At 40.7% G+C, this 26520-nt stretch overlaps 1 protein-coding gene across 1 annotated transcript; it reads right to left on the reverse strand.

Moving 5' to 3' along the window:
- Positions 1-1836: 1836 nt before the first annotated feature.
- LOC134798035 (uncharacterized) lies at positions 1837-20302 on the reverse strand. Its single transcript, XM_063770365.1, has 15 exons — positions 20042-20302; positions 17806-18099; positions 13211-13392; positions 12981-13142; positions 12789-12905; positions 12597-12713; positions 12213-12329; positions 12021-12137; positions 11829-11945; positions 11587-11753; positions 7508-7666; positions 5692-5866; positions 3855-4205; positions 3344-3477; positions 1837-1979 (listed from the first exon to the last, which is right to left on the reverse strand). Exons 1-15 carry the CDS (start codon positions 20103-20105, stop codon positions 1967-1969), a joined length of 2286 nt encoding a protein of 761 aa, XP_063626435.1. The 5' UTR covers positions 20106-20302; the 3' UTR covers positions 1837-1966.
- Between the last annotated feature and the right edge of the window lie 6218 nt (positions 20303-26520).

Below are 26520 nucleotides of genomic sequence, written 5' to 3' on the forward strand. Positions count from 1 at the left end.
GGGTGTGGTGAAAAATGTTGTCTTTCACTCGGGGGCAAATTTTGTTTAACCCTCGTGCTTTGAAACCCTCGCAACGCTCAAGATTCCATTTTTCGAATCACTCGCTACGCTCGTGGTTCAATTTTGGTATCTTTCGCTTGCTCGGGTATCAATATTAGCACGAGCGGTTAAACAACAACTTTGCCCCTTGTAAAACAAATAACTATTATTTAAATGTAAATGTGTATGTGTAAATGTTCCATCAAATAGAAAATTCAAACATTCTTATTAGGTCAGGCAACGAAAGCTCAAAAAAAAAGTTTTAGAGGGAAATGCTACGAACACAATTTTTGACTCCGTAACTTTGTTTGGACTTTAGTTAGGTGAGAACATATCAAAAGTCCCCGGCCGTAGCCCCTGAGCCGGGGGGTTTGAAGGTCCCATTTTTCGGTTTTTCGATTATATCTTGGAAACGTTGCGTCTTAGCGACCTGACTACTTAGATAAACCGAAAGCTGATTAAATTTGCTACAAGGTTAATTTAGTCAAGTTTATCGATATCTTGAATAGTTTTCGGGATATCTTCTCTTGAAAGTTTATTTGGGGCTCTCAATTTATCTTGACTTCTACATCAGTGAAGCTACTAGGCCATGTTTGGTATCGTTTTCGTATAAATCGGGAGTGCCAAATTTATTCAATTGGGTTCCTAGCATTTCTCTCTATACCTTCTTATTGCTTGGCCTATAATCTAAAATCCAGTTAAAGTAAATGTTATTAAAGTATCTACGAAATAAAACAAATAAGTGTAAGTAACATAATCTTTTATTCAATTGTATTCATCTAATGGTCTAATATTATTTCGCGGCAGTTACCATACATCCCTCGGCAGCACTTGGTACCACATTAGTATTTATTTAATATATTACACTTAGGTCAACGAATCAAGCCATAATTTAAGAACGCAACATAAACGAAGGTGAATATGAACATTATATATAGTCTGTCAAACAACTTTCGTCAGTAGTAAAAGGCGCGAAATTCAAATATTCTATGGGGAGATTACCCTTCGTGCCTACATTTTTTAAATTTGCCGCTTTTTTCTAGTGACGGAAATGGCATGACAGACTTTAGTACAAAACGTGCATTGGGGTGGCATTCCACCTATCCAATTTCTTTGTCCAATGTCATTACGTCTCACTCTCTCATAAAGCAAAATTGTGAGACGCAATACACATTGGACAAAGATATTGGACAGATGGAATACCACCCTTCTTTACCACAGACTAAATATAGACGCCGCAGTTCAAATGCGTGTCTTGTGCCGTCACAAGTTTTTGTTCGTAATTTAAGTCTAAACTATGACTTAGATTAAATGTATATTTAAAAGTTTTAATGTGCCACAAATGCTACAGAAATATGTATACATTTTTGTGCTTTATACTTTGGTAATAAGACTCAAAAGTGTATATATATTTATCATATTTTGCAGCGTCTATCTTGGTCTGTGTATCTGCCGTGTCTATGGAATGAATTGTTTAACTGATTAATATTTTTTTAAGATATTTCCACAAAGTTCCACGACTGACTTACGATATTTTCACGTATATTCGAGCGCCTCACCACTTTCTAATGCTTATATTCATTACTACACACCGATAGCATGTCTCTTAAGTACATTTATAAATTAATTTAATATCATACTAGTTTAGTACAATATTTACAAGTATTTTTTTACAGTTTTTAGACCAAAACCAGTCTTATGTCGAGTTAAATCAATTTATAAATAATCAGTTCACAGTACATTCCATAGACAATATTAAAAAGTATCGAATAATAAATTCAACAACTTTTTTTCGGTAGACGTAAGGCGCCATGTTGGTCAGATGTAATTGCACTTTATTCTAATTAAATAACAACTTTGGGTTAGATTGCAAAAAATAAAAAAAAACCTCGTATCTCTAAAACTCAACAACACCCCGCGGCACCGCTTACGACTTCTTCCTGAAATTGGAAAATGGACACTTGTTAATATTGCAGTAAACATATTTTTATGAGAAACATGAATTAATCGGGTATAAAAATAAACATGGAAATTATCTCAATAAATAATAGTACCGCCAAGTGTAAAAATATGGGTGCACAAATCATCTCAAAATATGTCCCATAGATCTTATGTCAGTGAATTAAGAACTATGGGACATATTTTTGAGTAAGTTGTCTACACCCATATTTTTACTCTTGACTGTACATTAAAGTGTGAAAAATAAGAAATTCGCACATGTATCGTACAACATTTTACAGTATGGCCTTTTAAATTGTCTACATAGTCTAATGTGCTAATTATTGTACTAGTGCGGTAAAGTAGTACCATATGTACTGTAAATATACTATTACTAATATTATTTTCAAAACAAATGTACTCAACATTTATTTACTGTATCTAATTCTAGAATACAATGGGTAAGTCTTTATTATGCAAAAATGAAACTGCATAAGTATTTAAATACATATCAATAAATTAAATGAGTTGGTGTAAATTTACAAAACTGTGCGATAACAGAGCTACACCAAATAAACAAGAAAATAAATTAGAAATACCTTAGTAAACTCTCATAAAACATTTAAAAATACTCCGATAAAAATAATTTATTTTCATAATATTTTCTTGAATCATAGCTTCACGTCATAGCTAGTCACATTTCTACAAAAACAAATCGGAATAGATTAACATTTGGGCCTACTTAACAGAACGAGGGAGTTTTATGCAAACGGGGAATTGTTTAGGCTACGTACTCTATTTTTTACATATTAATATTTCTAACCGTTTTTGAGATACAGTTTCTTTGACTTGAAAAATCTGTATGTTTCAACCCTAGCATGTAGATCCTATGAGAATGACATGACATGTGTCAATTTAAAATGTAAATAGCTTTGTAGGGCTGATATAAAAATATTTCGTTATAATGATTTTATTTTACTTTATAATCCAGCTTTACGATTATAATAACTCGATTGTAGATCACTTAGATAACACTATCCTTTCAGAATGCATTTTATTTTGACATGCAAAACATAGTGTACATTTTCAATAAGAAATAAATGAATCTAATCTAATCTTTAAGCTCAGCCTCTAGAAATGTCCCAACCTGTATACGATTATACACACTCATCTCATATTAAAAAAAAAACTTTTAAGTGTTTAAAAAAAAAACTCTCGATGAGGATGCCCAAGTTGGACATGACACTTACTGGTCGTGTCGGTGTCTGAGTCGAGCTCGGGCTTGGGCCCATGTTGGACACGTCACTCACAGGTTCAGTCGTACGAATGAGGTGTGGCAAGTCCCTATAATGGGCATGTCACTTACTGGTCGTGGTTGTCGGTGTCGGAGTCGTCGAGCTCGGGCTTGGTGCGGCGCTTCTCGTACACGAGGATGATGGCGCACAGGATCAGCACCTCGGCGCAGATGCCCAGGAACGGCCACAGGGCGGCGTACATGTCCTGGCAAACAAAATGTCATGGTTCAAATAAAGTTTCTAAAGTTCGTTAAGGTACACTGGCGTTCAAAAGTGCATGGAGATGTTTCAACCTTAATATTAGGTCGATATCTATTCATGCACTTTTGAACGCCAATGTACGTCCTGGTCGCCACTGTCACGAGCTGCGTGTGCGTGCGTGCGTGCGTGCGTGCGTGCGTGCGTGCGTGCGTGCGTGCGTGCGTGCGTGCGTGCGCGCGTGTGTGTGTGTGTGTGTGTGTGTGTGCGCGTGTGTGAGGACGTGTGTGTGCGCGTGTGTGAGGACGTGCATGTGTGCGTGCGTGTATATGTGTCGTGTGTGTGTGTGTGTGTGTGTGTGTGTGTGTGTGTGTGTGTACTGACCTTGACCCTCAGCACGGTGACGGCGGGTAGATGGGGAGACTGGGTCTGGTTGCCGGTCTCGCTAAAGTCCGGGATGCAGGCGTACGCGCCGGCGTCAGAACGCTGGGCCGATTCGATCACCAGCTGCCTGTGTGTGTTTGTGTGTGTGTCGTGTGTGTGTATACCGACCTTGACCCTCAGCACGGTGACGGCGGGTAGATGGGGAGACTGGGTCTGGTTGCCAGTCTCGCTAAAGTCCGGGATGCAGGCGTACGCGCCGGCGTCCGTACGCTCGGCCGACTCGATCACCAGCTGACCGTTCTCGATGCCCGCGTCGCTGACCTCGAACTTGATACGGCCGCCTTCCTCCAACTGAAAAGCATTGTGTCAAAAAACATTAAGGTTGTTTATAGCTTGGCCAGGGCAGGCGTGGCTACTCCGCGATTTCGTCGCTTTGCAACAGGTAGTCCGTTCATCCGTTCCACACCAATTTTGGTGGCTAGCCATAAGCCGCGCGTGGCGCTGTCGCCACCTAGCGGCCATATCTGTCCTGATCGTAACAGACGCGTTTTGTTAGAGAGTGAGTCTTCTGTACTATTATTTATTCTGTGGCCAGGGACTGTCTCATTTCAAACATAAAGAGAATCATGCTGTCTTTGTCTTACGCTAGTACTAGCACCCAAAAGAAAGGGATGAGTATAGATTTTTTGTTCTTATTTATTGACAAATTGGGTTTGTAAACTATAGGAATCTTATCGCGTAAGACGCTTTTAATAAAAAACTTTTTTGTCTTTTTTTTTTATCCAGGCGGGATGCGGGATGTTACGATTATTATAGAAATTTTAGCTTAGTCAATGCAATTATGAAATTAGTTGTAAAAATTAAAAATTCTAGGAACAATTGTGTTAATGCGTACGTATACCGAAACGAATGGGGATTCCCTAAGATAGATTTATTCCTTAAAATACGAATTTTAAATTTCTGATTGGTTGTTTGTATACTCTAAATCATAATTAGATTCCAAAAAAAGTAAGACAATGTTGCCACTTTTTACTAGCGCGTCTTGTATTTATGTAAAAATAAGTAAATAAAAGTACTTTTTTAAATCGTAGGCGTAAAATTACCAATAAATAAATTCTCTTAGCGTATTTATTTATAAAAAGGAATTTACTATTTTACAAACAAATTATTGCAGTGGCAACATTTTCTAATGGGGATTCCCTAATAAAGGATTTTTTTTTAAATCGCATTCTAAATTTCTGATTGGTTGTTTGTAGTAAGGTGCGGGGGGACAATTTTGACTGTGGGAAATTTCAACTAATCGAAATATCTCCCATGTTTTACTTTATTAACTAGAGTGCCATGCCTCCTCCTACTTGTATGGCTGGGACAAATGAAAATCCAATAATTTGCCACAGAAATTTGAACCTTTATTGCTGGGAATAGAGTTGAGATTGGTTTTGTTTGAAAATTGAACGAGACAATACAAATGCGACTCTGTTCCAAGTGAATATGGTTTAAATTTCATCGAACTGAATAAGTACTTTAAGTAGGACCTTGAGGGCTATTCATAAATTACGTCATTTCAAATTAGGGGGTGAGGGTCTGGACATCGGATGATAGTAGCATGACGTAGGAGGAAACGGGGTCATTCGAAGCATGATTTTAGGGAGGGGGGGGTCAAAAATCGTCAAAAATCGATGACGTAATTTATGGACAGCCCCTTGGGCCTTAAGACGTTAAGTCCAGATAGCTAAAAAAAAGTGCAGGGGGCCAATTTCGACTGCGGGAAACCCAGTCCCAAAACGCCCAGTGGACGGACGGTGAAAGAGAAAATTGATGAAGGGATCACACATACCTCAACACCCAACTGCAAATCCTTAACAATCTCCTCATCATACGACGTATGGTCCTTATTGTAGAACCATTTGACAGGCAGCGTCGGCTTCCCAATCATCTTGCACACCAGCTTCAACTTCTGTCCCTCGACCACGCTGGAGTCGGTGCTCGGTAGCTTAGTGTACGGGCGGGCCCTGAAATAGAAATTATTTGTCAGATCACAGGTAAAAATATCGAGGGATGGGCGGTCAAACCCGATAAGTCGAAATATTTTGGGTCTGTTTGTGTGGCAATTACTACACAGCGTGGCCAGTTTTCATTGTTCCTTGAGATTGTATGCTTAGTTATGTATTCTTAAATTACTTACTACGTTGTTCTTTCCTACCTTTTTATTTTATTAATATTGTGTTAATGAACCTCCAGGTCTGTTTGTATCACCTCTCACTTTCTGTACATTGTGTACAGTCAACGGTAAAAATATGGGTGTACAAATCATTTCAAAAATATGTCCCATAACTCTTATGTCAGTGAATTAAGAACTATGGGACGTATTTTTGAGTAAGTTGTCTACACCCATATTTTTACCGTTGACTGTACAACATATGTAATATGTTTATTATGACTGTTTGTGTTCTAAATAAATTAAAAAAAAATATTTTGTCATTTAAATAAGAACTCTATGCCCGTCACATATAGTTCTCATTTCAAAAACCTATTACACGACTTATCGGGTTTGACCGCCCATCCCTCGATATAAAAGGTGTTAATGGTGATAACTTTTACGCAGTCTACCATATTTATGGTGTACAATATTTAATAAACCCGGCCAAGTGCGAGTCGGACTCGCGCACTAAGGGTTCCGTACCATTATGCAAAAAACGGCACAAAAAACACGTTTGTTGTACGGGAGCCACAGTTAAATATTGATTTTATTGTTTTTAGTATATGTTGTTATAGCGGCAACAGAAATACATCATCTGTGAAACACACAACACACACACATCTGTACAACAAACGTGTTTTTTTTTATCTCTTTCGCTTTGGACAGTTCCGTGTTGTTTTTATTTGTTAACCCGTGCGAAGCGACGGTTTGTGATCTCTTTCACTCTTCACAGCTCCGTGTTGGTTATATTTGTTAACCCGTGCGAAGCCGGGGCGGGTCGCTAATCTATATAAAGAAGGTAGGTAACCTGAGTTGCCAGTAGAGCTGCTCGCCGCCGGACTTGCACGAGTAGTTGCCGTAGTCGTCCTCGCTGGAGCGCGCGACCACGAGCCTGGCGTTGTCGCTCTCCAGCTTGTAACGGTTTGTGATCTCTTTCACTCTTCACAGCTCCGTGTTGGTTATATTTGTTAACCCGTGCGAAGCCGGGGCGGGTCGCTAGTCTATATAAAGAAGGTAGGTAACCTGAGTTGCCAGTAGAGCTGCTCGCCGCCGGACTTGCACGAGTAGTTGCCGTAGTCGTCCTCGCTGGAGCGCGCGACCACGAGTCTGGCGTTGTCACTCTCCAGCTTGTAACGGTTTGTGATCTCTTTCACTCTTCACAGCTCCGTGTTGGTTATATTTGTTAACCCGTGCGAAGCCGGGGCGGGTCGCTAATCTATATAAAGAAGGTAGGTAACCTGAGTTGCCAGTAGAGCTGCTCGCCGCCGGACTTGCACGAGTAGTTGCCGTAGTCGTCCTCGCTGGAGCGCGCGACCACGAGCCTGGCGTTGTCGCTCTCCAGCTTGGAACGGTTTGTGATCTCTTTCACTCTTCACAGCTCCGTGTTGGTTATATTTGTTAACCCGTGCGAAGCCGGGGCGGGTCGCTAGTCTATATAAAGAAGGTAGGTAACCTGAGTTGCCAGTAGAGCTGCTCGCCGCCGGACTTGCACGAGTAGTTGCCGTAGTCGTCCTCGCTGGAGCGCGCGATCACGAGCCTGGCGTTGTCGCTCTCCAGCTTGTAACGGTTTGTTATCTCTTTCACTTTTGCCAGCTCCGTGTTGTTTTTCTCCCTGTGAAAGAAGTTTAGCGTGATTAGGTCTAGAAAAATATTTTTATAATGTACGCGTGCTTACTTCTTATGAAATTCATTCTTAAAATGGGTATTCACTTTAGCAGCTCGATTGTACAGTAAACAAGTTTCTATGCAGGGGTTGGGGGTCAGTTATCTCTGCAGAGTCTGCAGCTTACTGTACATACAGTAGTACATTTACTTACTACTTAGTGCTAAATTGTCTGGCCCGTCAACACCAGTGGTGGCGCGTCAAAATTATCCTTAGGAAAGCCGTAGCTAATTCGGCTTTCTTTTCCATCTAGACTCTAGAGCAGTGGTGGGCAAAGTACGGCCCGCGGGCCATCTGCGGCCCGCGAATGGATTTTATCCGGCCTGCCGCCGGTCCTATGAAATAATTAGTATATGGCAATTGGCATTGGCCCACGATTATCGCAAATCAAAATAAATTTTGGCTACAATTCTGGCCCTCCACTTAAAGTTCCTAATCTTTCTGGCCCCCCATGAAGAAAGTTTGCCAACCACTGATCTAGAGAGTAGAAAAAGGCACGAAATTCAAATTTTCTATGACAGGTCAAGGCTTGCGCCTATATATATAGGCGCTTTTTTCTACTGACAAATAGGTGCGAAAGAGTATATTTGAGTTATCCCAATAGGGAATCACATTAAAGGCGCCCACAGATTACCAGTTCGCCGGACGATATCAGCCTGTCCGTTGTGCCTGTTGTTGTTGTTACCTTTGCTGATTGATGATTAACTGACAGGCTGACATCATCCGGCAAACGGTCCGGTAACAAGTTAAACTGTATTTCTATAAATCAGCATGCCATTTCTGAATGCTATTTCTGGACATTTATTGGCAAATTGCCCTAAATGTCCACGTTGACTTTGGCATAACGGTATTGCCCTAAAAATTATTTGGTTTTTTATGAAGCTTCCCAAGCATAAATATAGTAAATTATCTTAAGCTGAAATAGATGTCATATATGAAAGAAAAAGTAACCAAGGCCTCCTGTGGCGGCTGAACTTATTTAATCCTTTTCCAGGCCGCACCGAACTACAAGGCTTTTCCAAAAAATGCAAATATATTAAAATTTATGCAGCTTTGATGATTCATTTAATGATAAGTAAACTTTTCCCGAAAGACCAATCGAATATGAACCTTAAATCCGATTCCTAGGGTTAAAATTCTATTGGCGAGTATGTTGTCGCTAGATGCACTAGGACTGGAAAAGGGTTAAAGACAGCAGTGATTTCCTACAAAAAATATGGGCCAATGATTATTTAGCGCCACTTGCACCGTCCCACTAACCCGGGGTTAAGTGGTTAAACCGTTAACCCAGTGTCAAATTGTACTGGTGACTATGGTAACTCCAGGTTTAACCGGTTAACCCCGGGTTAGTGAATGGTGCAAGTGGCCCTTAAAGGGCTATTAGGTTGGTAGGTAGGTAGCTCATTAGGTAGTTTACCCTTCTTAATACAGTTTAATGCTTTCGTCGAAATCAGAACCGATTCAAATAAGATACAAAGATAACGGCGATAAATTTACGTCAAACGCACATAAATTACATTCACGGCAGTTAACTTTAAACAGGCAAATAACGTCAGTCCTACAGATGGATTAGCGATAGTGTTATCTTTTACCTCTATCTGTAATTAAATAAAGATTCTATGTGCGTAGATATGATAGCAATGCAGTGCTGATTATATTATTTAATAGGTCGGCCTTGTTAACTGTCGTCACGCAAGTAATGTCTAAGAAAACGTCTACAAATATGTTAGTATTTTGACGGCCTTCCAATCCAGAGGGGAAGCTAGGCCTTGTTGGGATTAGTCTGGTTTCCTCACGATGTTTTCCTTCACCGAAAAGCGACTGGTAAATATTAAATGATATTTCGTACATAATACCGAAAAACTCATTGGTACGAGCGGTTTGAACCTGCGACCTCCGGTTGAAAGTCGCACGCTTTTACCACTAGGCCACCAGCGCGTCAGGAGCCCAAGCGATATCTTACCGTAAAAATCGCTCTGCCATTTTTTGCAGGGAGAAACGTGCACACAGTCACACTTCTCACTCCCTACATACAAAATCCAATATGTAATGATGACACAAATACATAGAAAATGAAACACGTCAAAGATAAATCTTGCACACCTCGATCTCTTTTTGTGTACGGACGAGTCACAACACGCACAGCACGAGTTGTGTGCATGCACAGTTGGGCATGTGCTTCGGCAGAGGGGAAATAGTGCGAATGCCGACCCCCTTCCCGGCGTTGCTCGCCAACCTAGCCACCGCCAGACATTTTTTTTCTTAGCCTGTACTGTATGTGCGTCCCACTGCTGGGCAAAGGCCTCTCCCCTGGTTCTCCATGACTCCCGATTTAGCGCTAATTTATTCCAATTACTCGTTCATTTTTTTTTTTTGCATTCTAATTTCTAGCAACGAATTCACACTAAATATTTTACACATCATTTAGCCGGGCATTTAATCGAAAGGGATCGTTAACCTTGAATTATTAGTAATTTGACACCAATCAAAGAAAATGGCTTTAATTATTTTATTACTTTCATTAGTATCAAATTGCATGTCAACGGTAGATAGAGTAAATAGATAAGAATAATGACGCACTTTATAGACCAGGGGTTACGAACGTGCAGGTTTCCAAACGTATATGGCTCCTCTACACAGTGGGGCATCATACCCACTAAGAGGGGCCAGCGTAGCATAGAGGGTATTGGTGTCGGATGGCTAATGGCGCGGCGGGATAGCGATGGGACGGCCACAGTGTCGGTTTCTCGTCCGCACATCAAAAGTAGTGGGCCAGCGATGGTGCCTATGCATCTACACGCATCTACACGTGGCCCATTTCATAGGGCGCGGGCGTGCTGTCAACCATCGCATGGCCATCTCGCTAGTCCATAGGTTTGGATAACTTGCATCAGACGATGATGACACCACAACAGAGTTTTATAGTCATATCTTATTTGTGCCTTGTCTTTTTTATCAAATTTTATCTGTAGAAGGAAAGAGGAAATGTATCTGTTTAACTTTTCATGTTTAAACGGTCGATTACAAAACAGAGACAATGATAAGGAAATCCATTATCGTAGATCTTGTCGTCTGTGAGTCTTTACTCTTATTAAATGACGGAAATAAATCTAAGGAGCTACCACATTTTTTGTCGACTCCAAAACGTTTTGTTTAATGTTTCCCAATTTCTCTTAGCGCCACTTCAACCATCCCTCTAACCCGGGGTTAAGCGGTTAAACCGTTAACCCAGTGTCTAATTGTACTGGTAACCATGGTAACTCCAGGTTTAACCTGTTAACCCCGGGTTACTGGAATGGTGCAAGTGGCGAAAAGAGGACTAATCGCAGCGGTGTATGAGCGAGACAGCGTATATGAGTCCCACTCCCTCATCGGAGGGTTTTACTTATTTCCATTTGTCCCCGGCCCACGTGACCGCCGTCAACATGAATTATTCATATTATTGCACCTATTCCTATCTCGTCTCGGCGGGGACAAATGCGAATACAGCACACCCACCAGAGTAGCATAAAGTTGCGCATTAAATATGTGTCGCTTAACTTCAAACTCGGGTAAATCAATTCGACCCTCTCAGCAAATATGTACTCTATTACCTTTTCCTAATATCAATACGTATTAATCTGACAGATGGATTTACCCGAGTTTGAAGTTAAACGACTCATATGAAGACCGCCTCACCAGACGATCTGCTGTCCGTTGACAACGGGACGACGACGACGACTGTATCCTTCTTCTTATCGTGTGAAGGGATCATAACTAAATAGTATTTTGCCAATATCTTGCCACCTCTAACCCCTGACTGTATCCTTATAACATATAGTAAAGAGTGTGTTGGGAGCTCATGCTAGAGCTATATAAAGGTGAGTTACCAGACGATCTGCTGTCCGTTGACGACGGGTATGGAGCACGTCATGGACGTGTTCCGGCCGATGTCGTAGTACTGCACGGTGCCGGGCGGCGGGCCGCCGCTCTCGGCCTTCACGGGCAGCACGTCGCTCTGCTTCAGTAGCGGGACGGTCGGCGTTGCTACTCTATCCTTATATAGTAAAGAGTGACAGAGATAGCGTGTTGGGAGTTCACGCTAGAGCTATATAAAGGTGAGTTACCAGACGATCTGCTGTCCGTTGACGACGGGTATGGAGCACGTCATGGACGTGTTCCGGCCGATGTCGTAGTACTGCACGTCGCTCTGCTTCAGTAGCGGGACGGTCGGCATTGCTACTCTATCCTTATATAATAAAGAGTGACAGAGCTAGCGTGTTGGGAGCTCATGCTAGAGCTATATAAAGGTGAGTTACCAGACGATCTGCTGTCCGTTGACGACGGGTATGGAGCACGTCATGGACGTGTTCCGGCCGATGTCGTAGTACTGCACGTCGCTCTGCTTCAGTAGCGGGACGGTCGGCATTGCTACTCTATCCTTATATAATAAAGAGTGACAGAGCTAGCGTGTTGGGAGCTCACGCTATAGCTATATAAAGGTGAGTTACCAGACGATCTGCTGTCCGTTGACGACGGGTATGGAGCACGTCATGGACGTGTTCCGGCCGATGTCGTAGTACTGCACGTCGCTCTGCTTCAGTAGCGGGACGGTCGGCATTGCTACTCTATCCTTATATAATAAAGAGTGACAGAGCTAGCGTGTTGGGAGCTCATGCTAGAGCTATATAAAGGTGAGTTACCAGACGATCTGCTGTCCGTTGACGACGGGTATGGAGCACGTCATGGACGTGTTCCGGCCGATGTCGTAGTACTGCACGTCGCTCTGCTTCAGTACCGGGACGGTCGGCATTGCTACTCTATCCTTATATAATAAAGAGTGACAGAGCTAGCGTGTTGGGAGCTCACGCTATAGCTATATAAAGGTGAGTTACCAGACGATCTGCTGTCCGTTGACGACGGGTATGGAGCACGTCATGGACGTGTTCCGGCCGATGTCGTAGTACTGCACGTCGCTCTGCTTCAGTAGCGGGACGGTCGGCATTGCTACTCTATCCTTATATAATAAAGAGTGACAGAGCTAGCGTGTTGGGAGCTCATGCTAGAGCTATATAAAGGTGAGTTACCAGACGATCTGCTGTCCGTTGACGACGGGTATGGAGCACGTCATGGACGTGTTCCGGCCGATGTCGTAGTACTGCACGTCGCTCTGCTTCAGTAGCGGGACGGTCGGCATTGCTACTCTATCCTTATATAATAAAGAGTGACAGAGCTAGCGTGTTGGGAGCTCACGCTAGAGCTATATAAAGGTGAGTTACCAGACGATCTGCTGTCCGTTGACGACGGGTATGGAGCACGTCATGGACGTGTTCCGGCCGATGTCGTAGTACTGCACGGTGCCGGGCGGCGGGCCGCCGCTCTCGGCCTTCACGGGCAGCACGTCGCTCTGCTTGAGCAGCGGGACGGTCGGCGTTGCTACTCTATCCTTATATAATAAAGGGTGACAGAGCTAGCGTGTTGGAGTTCACGCTAGAGCTATATAAAGGTGAGTTACCAGACGATCTGCTGTCCGTTGACGACGGGTATGGAGCACGTCATGGACGTGTTCCGGCCGATGTCGTAGTACTGCACGGTGCCGGGCGGCGGGCCGCCGCTCTCGGCCTTCACGGGCAGCACGTCGCTCTGCTTGAGCAGCGGGACGGACGGCGTTGCTATGGTTGTCGCCGGTTCGGTCGCTGCAATGTTACACCATGTTAAAAACCAAGTAAAAGAATAGTTTTTTTTTACTTCATTATTGTATGGATTACATAAGTCGTTAAACCTTAAATTGGGAGCTAGAATTTCATTTGATTACTTATTACTTATTATATATTTTATTAAATATTTTATTAGGTTACTGTTGTTACTAACATAAATTATAAGCAATAACTAACAAATGTATGGACCATATGTTGTCTTTAATAAAGAAATTTTAATTTAATTTAATTTAATTACCATTCTGCCAAACATAATTATATAGGCACATTTAAAATGCGCTCCAGGGCGGTCCGACTCCAGCCGTTCGGTGGGAATCGTACATAAAAACGGACTCTAGTGACAAATGTTGCGATTTTATAAAACATCTCGTTTTATGCAAATACCCGTTTTTATATTCACCTTTATCTATTAAAACCTCTGAGTAATTAACAATGGAGCCGCCATTAACAGGCGTTCCCCTCTGTCGAAAATAGGCGGCCAATGGTCAACCACATGTCAACCATATGTATGGACTGACGTTTATCTGACATGACGTACCTATACATTTGATGTGCCCCTCCCCCGCAAAAAACGGCAGACTATTTTGTACCGAAAATTTTAGACATGGCGTCTCCGTTGGTTATATCCTCTAAGATTAAAACAGCGGTCGGCAACAGGTGGCCCGCTGGCCGCGCGTGCGGCCCGCGAGCCCCCTGGCTATTTTGTATGTAATATTGACAAACGACAATGTCTAATAAAGTCACAAATATTAACAGAGTGCGGCCCGCGCCTACTTCGTTAACTACTATGTGGCCCATGGCTGCTAAAAGGTTGCCGACCGCTGTATTAAAACCACATAACTACAAGTATGGCCAGGATATAGTCAATTGTGTTTCATAATTAGCCTGCCAACTACGAGCGCTGAAGTTAACAAATCTAAACTCATATGGCATTAATCAATATGCATGAACTAAACACATCAAGGGCGGATCTAGGGCCCTGGGCTGCCCCTCCCCGGGCCCTGGACAGAGGGCCTACCGCGAACCGCGTTCGACGTGTTGCCTCCTTGTCACACTTACGTACGAATTTACAAGTACGACAGAGAGGCAACCTAGGACAACAGTAGATATTTTTCTAAACTGCCCCCCCCCCTTGACTTTATAGTGTCAGGTGACCCCCCCTGACTATAAAGCTGGATCCGCTCTTGAAATACATATTGAAAGAGAAGGACAGAAAGTGCATAAATATAAATAGTATTAAAAATAAGTTCAAAATCTAACATTACACTTAGATATACAAAAAGATGTAAAAGACAATAGGCGCCGTATTCTGATTGTTATGAATTTGCTCTGGATTTGTTATAAATAGGATGTCAGTCTCAAAACTCACATTTCTTCAAACCAGAAATGTCACTTTTGACATTGACAGCTCACATCCATAACAAATCCAGACTTCAGGCCCCTGTTTCACCAACGTGACAGGTGCGACGAATTGTAAAATCACTGTTGCTGACGTCACAGGCATCCATGGGCTACGGTTACCGCTTACCATCGGGCGGACCGTATTCCTGTTTGCCACCATCATTGTATTATTAAAAAAACTTTATGATATCGGAAAAAAACAGATATTTCTCTTGCTAAGTTTATGACAATTGTCACAAGAAACACTACAATTGTCACGAAATTCCGACATATAACTCATTACCTGTCAAGAATTACCTACAATTCTTCTAAATCTTTGACAATTGTCAGAAACTTCGCAGGAGAAATATCTGTTTTTATCCGATATAATAAAGTTTTTTTAAATAATACAATGATGGTGGCAAACAGGAGTACGGCCCGCCCGATGGTAAGTGGTAATCGTAGCCCATGGATGCCTGTGACGTCAGCAACAGTGATTTTACAATTCGTCGCACCTGTCACCGATTTGAAATTGGGGCCTGAAGCACTACCACCAGTTTTAACATTGACATATTCACTCACGTTTAAGTAACTTACTTTCTATGCATCTCGCTCGTACTCGCATATTAGTGCAAGCGAGATGTACAGAAAGTAAATTACGTAGACGTGAGCGTTATGTCAATGTCAAAACTGATGGTAGAGGCTCTGGTCTCATTTAGACGATGCGAGAACTCGCATGCGAGTTTCATTACATTGCGGGTTTTGATCGGTCGGTTGCATTTGACGTAACCAACAGTCCGCAATGTAACTAAAATCGCATCAGCCTTTAAGTCCATATCCTGTTATAGTAATCAGCATACGCCTCCTATTTGAGAATTAGTTTTTACTGTAACCCCAATTATGGACAGTTTAAGAATAAATTTGAAATATTTGTCCCATTATTACTATTATTAGTTCTATGTCCATTATTGGGCGGGTTAAGAGAAAGCAAAGTTTCGAATAAATTATTATTCCAGAAAAGAAACTATACACACGCTGCAGTGAACAAGAGATTGGTTGTACCTAAAATGTCTAATTTGGACCCTATGTCAAGGGAATATAGCTCAAAATTGAGTACGTTGAGTCTGCCTGGTCACCCTACGTACTTACTTTAGACAGTATTGTATTACCTATACTGTGTCTCGAATTTGGACTACTTTTTAGCCATTAAAACACTAAATTACGGTAGGTAAATTCATACACCAAACGGAGAAAGAGCATTCTTAAGACTACGTTTACATTAAAACAACAGATATTCTAAAATGCTATAGTTCTTTCCTTTGATCTAAAGGCCAGACCACACTACATGCGTTACACACAGCTACAGATGTAAGTAGAGAACTTTGCCATCGTATTTTCTCTCCAAAACTCCCTAACTCCTCGTTCTACATAGTAGAACATTGCTTACGTTATGGCTCCTCTACACGATGGGCCAACACCGGCCACTCCAAGGGACGCATTTATATGCGTTAGAGGGAGCAAGTGATATTGCTATCTCATTCTACCGCATGACTGCATCCCTTGGAGTGGCCGGCGTTGGCCCATCGTGTAGAGGAGCCATTACGTAGAGGAGATGTGCTGAATTCCGCATGCGGTGTGACATAGCCTTTAACGCACCATTACGTGACACACACTTAACTTCATCAAGCTTAGTGTGTTTTCCTTACGACAGAACTACGCTACTGTAGAAAAAATACTAGCTACCTATTAAAATTACTAAAGATACATTCTACAATAAATACTCTAAATATCAATAAATTAATTAATAAATTAGCAATCCTAACGAACGTAGTGCATTAAATAAATAATAATTAATTCATAATGAGCCTCGACACTCGTCAGAGTAGCACGGAAAGTTATTTCATCCTCGATTGAAATAACGACGTTGAAAGGTTGTTTACCACTGTATTCAAGATGGTGGTATCAAGATAGTAGTTAATCAGGAAATAGCCGTTCAGCTTAAAATTGGAATTCAGTGGAATAAGTAATAAATTAAAAGGAGAGGGGGGCACGAATGCGATACCAAAATTTGGGGTTGGGAATTTAGAATATTAATATCGTTATAATATCAGAGGTTTCCAACCTTTCATTTTACCATTCTCATTTATCGAAAAAATATAGCTTAAAAAAGTAGGTAGTTTTTTTTTATAATACGCGCCCCCTTTTCTGATATCGCCTCGCCGGTTGGAAACTCCTGATGTTAAAATTAATAAAAACAAAAATGAAATTGCTGAAAACGGTGCAAAAAGTCATTCAAAACCGCTAATAAGTAACTTATTTTAATTATTTTGCATTGTAACATTAAAATTTTCCGAATTATATCATAAAATGGAAATTATATCAAATTTTCTGTTAAAACTTAAGCAATACTAACTGAAAATACAATATTACCAAACTACTATTAAAATAATTTTGCAACGTACATACGTAGACCCTACAGTACTAAAATTACGTGTACTTACGTAAAAGCGTAATCAATCGAAGTTACTTTTCTACAATCCAACACGACAAAAAAAAATAACATGCTTTTAAATATCAGCAGAGTTAAAACATATAATAGGACGAATAAAAAACCTCTCATTAGTAATTTGAAGCGCGAAGCAACTAGCAGATCTACTCATTTACTATCCACGGGTTAATTTAACCCGTAAAACCTTCAGTGATACTCTCATGTCTTTTTTAAACGGGTCACTCATTTAAACCCGAAAATTACTCGTGTTTCGCACGATAACGAGTTTTTTTCGCTCCATAATGAGCCAAAACGAGAGAAGCAATCGTCCACTTCGAAACATGAGTGACCTTGATCCGGCCACTATTTTGAATGACCCGCGAGCAGGCCACTGAGGCTTCTTATAAGTGGTTTAACATATCTAATAATCTCATGATGAAAAAAAAGTAAAGACGAAAAAAGTGCTCCGACAGAATAAACTACTCGAGCTACGACAACGAGCGAAGCGAAGCCGCATGCGGTACCGGCGGCTATCGTGGCGGCCCGGGGCTCGACGACGACCCGCAGGCGCTGCGCTTGCGGCCCGCGCGCACAGGAGTACACCCCGGCGAGGTCCGGACGCGCGTACTGAGCCCGGAGCCTCGCAGTCAGTCCTCCAGCTCCGGTGCTCTCTCCGGCGACCTTCAGCTCGTCTGGGAGCTTAGGGCTCCCCTCCCGTTTCCACTCCGCCCGCTGCTCCACCCGTAGGACGCAGGCGAGCTCGAGCGGAGCCCCCTCTGGCACCACGACCACGATCTCCGCTTCGGTTGGCGCCATCTCTACCATCACACAACGTGTGTAGGACGCGTACCGGTGCTAATTGTACTATTTTATGAAATATGCTCGGAAATATGTCACTTATTGTATTAAAAATAGTACGAGAAGGTTCTACATTAGTCACAACCACAATTTAAAAAAAATATATTCCATTATTGTACTGTTTTAGCGGACGTTGTAGGAAAATTCATTACTGTATTGTTTTTTACCTTTTTAAAATGTGTATCGACAGAAAAAATCAATACAAATTATCAATTATTAAAGCCGCGTGTACACGGCCCGATTCAGCTATGATTTCAAGCTATAGGATAGAGTACGATCAAAAGACTTTCATCATGTCTATTTATCACAAGAATGTTGTGTATGATTGAGCAAATACTGCTTAATAAAATCAAAGACTATACAAATCAAACAAAGACTATATAAATGATAAGATGAATAATTTAGTCTCTATCAGATATAACAAAGCAGCAAAGGTGCCTAAAATATCTGAACACTCCTATAGTGTTTAGATATTTTATAAGCACCTTGGCTGCTCGGATATATCTGTCACCGTAAAGGCTTCGTCACACAGGCGCGTTTTCCGCGCCTGTGTGACGGAACCTTAAAATAAATAAAATCTATAAGTATGCCAATCTTGAAATGTATAATCAGTGCTTAGCAATATATTACCAACATTGCAATTGTTCTGTTGTTGGCTTCCTTACATCAATAGATAAGAAATGAGATTATTTTGTTCAACATATGTAAACAATTTTTTATATTGATTCTAACTCCATAAGTGATTTACTACATTAATGAGGTTATATTTCCACAAAAAAATGTTAGTACAAAATGAAGGCAACATAAAATTATGTGAAATACAGAAAAATATTATCTACTAAGATTTTAATTATCATAAAAAGTAATGTACACTGAAATATCTTTTGATAAATCCTACTCTACATTTGAAGGACATGAAACAAATACGAACAAATTCCTTCCTCAGATCTCTCCTTTGCTCTTGTACTGACAAAACAAAATTACATCAGTTTAGAGACTATAGAGTACAGTTGCTATCAGATATATAATATCAGAGCATCCAAGGTGCACACAAATATCTGAACACACCTCTATTGTTAAGATGTTAGAGTGTGTGTTCAGATATTTTTGAGCATGATGGCTGCTCCAATATATCTGATGGTGACTGTACCTAGTGGAAACTTTTGAAACAGGAATTATTGGTCACCTGTTAGTATTAATACATAATAAAAACAGTATGATGTTTGGTAAGTTCAAATAAAAAATAGGTTTCAGAAATAAAAAAATAAGTTGAGAAACATTTACATTAATACTTATTGCCTTGGCAATTCACATTTAGAACTAACTATCTGTTACAAGACAATGATATCTTTTGGGAAACCTAGCCATTATCACAGAAAACTAACAAACAACTTAATGGGGTTATAAAAGCATTTCGTTATTTGCTAAGATAACAAAGCATTATAAAAATGAGTCTGGGAAAATAACAAGAAGCTATGAATGAGACAGAACTACTTCTATCTCTTTTAGATAATTATTTAATTCTTCAGTGAGTTCACGAGTGGTGTGCTACCCTGACTTGCATGAGAACCAATAATAACACAACTCATTGGATTCTAATAAAATCATAAACAGAAAAAAATTGTCTATAGAATAATAATAAAAAATGTATGCAGAATAATGAATCATAAACAAAGTAATTAAACGTAAATGAAGCAAAGTGACATCATCCCTAGGCCGCTACTGAGGGCGACAACGACCTACTATTTAATGTCCAGCCGAGGCGTAGTGCTCAGATAACAATTAAGCACGAAAACTGTAACATTCTGTCTGAGCGCACGAAGATATACGACACGAATACCCGAGGCCAATCATTGATATAAATAAAACTAATTATATGAAATATTCGCTAGATTCACTTACTGTCTGCATTTGTAGGAACTATAAATAGCAATGCCAGAGGCAGGCAGGCGAGCAGAGGACGCATGTTGGAGCCGTGTCTGTGTCCTGTGTGGAGTTCAGACGACCTCGCGGCGAAGGATCTCGGTCAATCGATGATTATGTGCACTGTTCAGGGCGGATTGGGCACGAGCTACCGATAGTTCATTACTGTCGGGTGACAGACGAACAATGGATAGGAACAAGATGGCGCGCAGCGTGAAGTTTGCTGCGAGTGATATGACAAGTGTCAATGTCATTAGGGATGTGACATTTGTACAGGGGTGCCAATCGAATTTGTCTATGATAATTAATCTGGCTAAGGATTTGTTAAGGATGCTACATACAGTGCGACATGAAAGAGTGGAAATGAAATGAGGGCGTCTCTTTCTCCGTAACTCACATTATTGGCGTTAAATGCTTAAAAATGGCAACAATTTTGTATGGATTTTTTTTATTCCATTTTATTAAGTTCTACTATTTCATGCCGCACTGTACATACATGGACTAATGTTAAACTGGTAAATGTATTTTAAAGTTTTTAAACTTAACTATAAAGAATATAACAAAAAAATAATTTTAAGAGCATTAGGGCAATAATCTCATAAATTACAATTCACTTTCATAATTTCCAAAATGCATGAACGATTTGTGATGCACTTACCATGGATCAGTTAGGTTTTAACTAGTGTCCGACCGAAGGTTCGGTTTCGGTTTCGGTTTCGGCCAGTTTCGGCCAAAAAATCATGTTTCGGCTGTAGTTTCGGTTTCGGCCAAAAAACGGCCGAACCTTTCGGCCGGGCCGAAACTTACGTAATGGTACTTCGTACTATGAAACTAAACTATGAGACAAAGACCAAAAGTTGGGGAATAAGTAGGACAACAATATTAATATGTACCTACATAATTATACTGATTAATGTATAGGTACCTACAGAAATTAATCGGTTTATTATAAAACACAATTCCACTAATGAGGGCGCTACTAGACGGTCGACGCAGTCTTAAGAGGCTGTTAATACCTATAACGCGCACACTGTCTAATTGTATCGGAGTAAATGAGATAGCACTGTCGCATGGTACTGGGCCTGGGCAAATAAATAAGAAAACTCATCATCTTCCTCGCGTAATTCCGGAATATTTGCCACGGCTCATGGGAGCCTGGGGTCCAATTGACAACTAATCCCATGAATTGGCGTAGGTACTAGTTTTTACGAAAGCGACTGCCATCAGACTGACCTTCGAAGCCAGAGAGTAAACTAGGCCTTATCGGGACTAGTCCGGCTTCCTCACTATGTTTTTCCTTCACCGAAAAGCAAATAGTAAATATCAAATGATATTACGTATATAAGTAAGCTCCGAAAAAGTCATTCCTACGAGCCGGGGTTTGTACCTAGCGATGCGACCTTCGGATTGAAAGTCGCACGCTCTTACCGCTAGGCCACCAGCGCTCAAGGAAATATCTCGCTTTTTAATACAATGGACATTGGTTGGAGTCTCTGTGCTCAACTACTTATCCTGAAGCCTGAAGCACGGCTTTGACTTCGCATGAAAGTTCGCCTCACTGGGACACTTCGGACGTTTAGGCCCACGTGAAGATCGATACCCGGCCTTGCGATATTGTCAACAAAAAATTCGCGCTCGCTGCGCTCGCGTTTTTGGTTGACCCTGTATCTACGTGTTGGCTTGACTAGTGAATGAATAGAGTTAGACCAAGAAATTACTGCTATTATTTTGATAGGATACGCAGTGCAACTAGTGCAAATGTTATTTATACGTCATAATTTCATAGAAGTTTTGACTTTTAAAATAACACATGCACTGCGTGTGTTATCAAATCGTTGCAGAATTATCTTGGTCTAACTCTAGTAACTTTCTTAAAAAACTGCTTAAGTAACATCAATTTCAAGGACATTGGGTATTGACAGCCCCATAATATGTGTGTAAAAGCGGTTTTATAGCATTTTTTCAACGATTTTAACAAGTCTACAAAAGGTTCGGTTTCGGTTTCGGTTTCGGTTTCGGTTTCGGCCGAAACTAGAGCCAAAGCCGAACATTCGGTTTCGGTTTCGGTTTCGGCAAAAAAACATGTTTCGGTCGGACACTAGTTTTAACGCACTAGCTGGCGCTGTATTAATTTTGTCGCTTTTCATTGTCTTTATTAGGGTGTTAGGGCTATACAGACAGGGAAGTGAAATAAAAAACAAGTAAACATGTAAGTTTGTTTATTGATTGTTATGATGACACAAGGCTGCAACTAACACCGAGGCCGGCCGAGGCCGACGGACCACTACCGCGATAGCAGCGCCGGCGCCACTTTTATAGTTTTCACATGTGTTTTCTCTTGTAGAAACAAAACATACAGAAAAAGTAATAGTGTTATTATTGCTGTGAAGGTATTTTATTATGTTAGCCATTCAGGGTTTACTTTACATTGGACATTTCATACGGTTAGTATTGACAACCAAATTAGCTTGAACCCTAAATCCGACAATTAAAGACAATTATAGTCCGTCACTGTACTTGTTATTATTTATTTAAAAATTGTACCTGATAACTGAATTGTAGATGGCGCTGTACAGCACTATTTATTTTGATGTAACAGGATAGTCAAACTTAACCTTTTGAACTTAACCACTTAACGTCAATGAAGTAAATAAAGTGTCATCAACCCCATGTCAAAAATTGTACGTATACAAATCTGACCAAAACAACGACTTGACATGAAGTCGTGGCGTGTGGGGCACAATACGACTTTATATCAAGTCAATGGCGGCGAAAAGGTTAAAGCTTGATAACCTTGTTACCGCAAAATAATCAATATTGGATATATTCGTTATTTGACAGTTGATGCCAAAAAACATATAAGTTGAGCCTACCATTAAAAAATAAAGGATAAAATTTAGTTTTGTGAATAAATAATGTCAACCTAAAAGTGGGGTGTTTTTCAGTTGATCGACGTCAAATGCCGTCTTTGGCATCGTTGTCACCATTTTGCGTTGACGTCAAATGCCGTCTGTGGCTTTCAAAAGGCTAAAATATTTTTTAGTGAACACGTTTCTTTCCTTTTGTCTATGGTATAAAGGCCACCGGCGCCGCTCACTCAACAAGGTATCACTAACTATAATATATTTACATTTAAATCTCTCATACGATTAGATTCTACAACTCATTCTTAACAATTACAATTAACGGATGTCGAAGGTGCGGGTCGATGCTCTAGCCGAGGGAACCGTTTAACCTTTTGAACGCCAAACGGCGCATCCATTTGCCGTGCCACTGACGCCACGGGGGTAAAATTTAGTTTTGTGAATAAATAACCAACCTAAAAGTGGGGTGTTTTTCAGTAGATTTTCATCAAAAAACGATCGACGTCAAATGCCGTCTTTGGCGTCGTTGTCACGATTTTGCGTTGACGTCAATTGCCGTCTGTGGCGTTCAAAAAGTAATGTGAAGAAATAAAGAATAAAACCCCCTTATTCATAAAATTTAACAGCCTTATTTAGTCAAAATTATGTTTTATCCCTTTCTTACAAATAACGCCACTAATCTTTTAAAATTTAGATTATACTAAGCAATCATTAATTTCAGTATGACTTTTGACCAAATAAAAATTTATAGTGTTTTAATCACATTCTATAGATGGTTCCCAACGGCAACAGTATCGGGAACGTCTTTAAACTACAACCAAAAAATTATTGATTCTACAACACTTGCAATATCTAAGAAAGCATCATTCCTTGAATTTAGCAGCTATGTTTTTGGAAAAAAAAAACATTTTTGGTACAAGTTTTTATCGCTGACTGTACGTTTCTTTCCACAGGCAATTAATACTCATCGACCCAATTCTAAAAATCCCACAATTAGGTTGCGTTGTTTTATCACAGAGTTTTCCTATGGCCACCTCCTGTCTCCATCATCAGATCAGCTCGATGGTACCATAATATTGCATTGTCACCCATGTCCATGCAAATTTTCAGCTTCATTAGAAGTCGGGGAATGGGTCAAATTTAATTTGCAAGATTTGACCCGTACAAACATAGTTACATTGCAAGTCAGTAAAAAGCTTGTAATAAAATAGATGGGGCCTCACGCCGGCGCCTCATTTTGTCGAAACTGGACTTTTCAAGTCACATAGCGCCATCTACTGCTGAAAAAATGATAGCTCAGTTTTTTCTTAAACTTTATACAAGTATTCTAGAATCAATAATGCTTTGCTACAACCAATGACCATACACGGCTCCCTTTGGCATCATTCTCAAAACGCTCTTTGGTTTCATACAACGGCCAACATCGGATTTGCCAATAAGCAAAATTGTCCAATACGAACTGTGTTCTAAAAGTAAAATGATCGGATAAGTATTGCCAGTATCATATTGTTTAATTATATTTTTTTTACCCCAAAATATGTTTGACAAGTTGGCAAAATAGTAAAATTTTAACTTAATATTTTGAAAGAAACTAAATGTGTCCGCGGCCGGCAAAACGTTCCACTTTGTCGCTTGCCATAAAGGCGGTTTGACAGGTTATTCGTATAAAGATACAAGCAAATCTCATCCTTATGGTAACCACTCACATGATTGATATTTTTCAATGACCTCTACTATTATAATAAAATAAGGGTGACAGCTGGCAACTACAGTTGCCAAAAGCATATGAGTGGGTCAAGCGACAAAGTGGGACCTTTGACTAGACTACGACACAAATGTGACCTTGTTATGATTAGTTAGATGCCTGATTATTGTGGTAGTCATGTAGATAAAACTTTTTTGCACCATTTAGGGTTCCGTACGCAAAGGGTAAAAACGGGATCCTATTACAAAGACTCCACTGTCCGTCTGTCTGTCACCAGGCCCCTATTTCACCAACGTGACAGGTGCGACTATTCGACAAGTCTCATAGTTGCTGACGTCACAGGCATCCATGGGCTACGGTTATCGCTTACCATCGGGCGGGCCGTATTCCTGTTTGTCACCATCATTGTATTATTAAAAAAACTTTATTATATTGGCAAACAACAGGTATTTCTCCTGCGATGTTTATGATGACAATGATGACAATTGTCACAAGATTTCAAAGAACTTTCAGTAATTCTTGACAGTAAATGAGTTCTGTGTCGGAATTTCGTGACAATTGTCGTATTTCTTGTGACAATTGTCATTAGCTTCGCAAAATAAATACTGATTAACTGGCGATATAGTGGAGTTTTTTTTTAATTAACATGTTGATGGCAAACAACCACACCGCCCGTCTGATGGTAAGCGGTTACCGTAGCCTATGGAAGCCTGTGACGTCAGTAACAGTGATGTCGACAATTGTCGGACCTGTCACGTTGGTGAAATAGGGCCCAGGCTGTATCTCATGAACCATGATAGCTAGACAGTTGAAATTTTCAGATGATGTATTTCTATTGCCAACAACAACAAATACTAAAAAGTACGGAGCCTTCGGTGGGCGAGTTAGACTCGCACTTGTCCGGTTTTTTTTTTGGCCTTTGTATGTAGGTACTAGTTGATTATTCGAAGACAATTCTGCTTGTAAAATCCGATGCTGGCCTTAAAGGGGTTATTATGTCTACCTTTTCTGTCATCTCTCTGCTGAGAGAGAAAGGGAAAACGGTATCGTCTTGGGTCGTCCCATTCGTTTTTCGTCAAGTTCTTAAATTAGTCCTATTCTGCTTTCGTCACCCATTCTACATTCGTCACAATCGTCGATGGCTTTCAATGTAGAATGCGTGACGAAAGCAGAATAGGACTAATTTAAGAACTTGACGAAAAACGAATGGGACGACCCAAGACGATACCGGGTAAACAAATACCTTTTTTCTGTCCCTCTCAGAAAGTGTCCGAAAAGGTAAAAATAATAATCCCTTACGGCCCAGCCATGGGCGGGCAGGCAGCGACGGGCGGCGGCCATAGGTTGGAGACACAGCGATCGGACCCTTCGTTCCCACCTATGATTGCCACCGCCGCCGCCGGTCGCGCAACGTCGTGGCCAGGCCGTTAAACGCATGTACAGTCTTAAGTCGCACTGTTCTAACTAATATTGCTAATATACAGACATACATACGGTAGCATCCGTATCTCAGATCGCTCAGCGGTATCTCGCCCTGGGTATTTATTACAATTAATGCACTTAAGAGCAATAAAATTAGGTCAATTTATATGGAAATTGCCATATCGAAATATGTTCAGAAATCGATAATACAATGGCGATTATTGCTTATGGTATTAAATATAATAATATTTTGTGCATTTTGGTTATGGTACGCTGTACAGTCACCTGCAATAATATGTTACATAACGAAGGCCACAAAAATATCTGACACGATCTTATTTGTAGAGCCATAAGAGCGTGTCACATATTTTTGCGGCCTTCAAAGAGTAACATATTATTGCAGGTGACTGTACATTTTTGTTATGTGTTGTACGCACCCACATTATACCTTCATACAGTCAGCAACA

This window comes from Cydia splendana, chromosome 16 (genome assembly GCF_910591565.1).
Source record: "Cydia splendana chromosome 16, ilCydSple1.2, whole genome shotgun sequence".
Lineage (NCBI taxonomy): Eukaryota > Metazoa > Arthropoda > Insecta > Lepidoptera > Tortricidae > Cydia > Cydia splendana.

Bases quoted from the DNA above. Each gene is read 5' to 3' on its own strand.
- LOC134798035 (XM_063770365.1), bottom strand. From the start codon at position 20,105: ATGCGTCCTCTGCTCGCCTGCCTGCCTCTGGCATTGCTATTTATAGTT. The intron at 11,946-12,020 runs GTCTGGTAACTC...TTATTATATAAG, and splicing joins TCGTCAACGGACAGCAGATC to GATAGAGTAGCAATGCCGAC. The intron at 4,206-5,691 runs GTATGTGTGATC...AATGCTTTTCAG, and splicing joins ATTTGCAGTTGGGTGTTGAG to TTGGAGGAAGGCGGCCGTAT.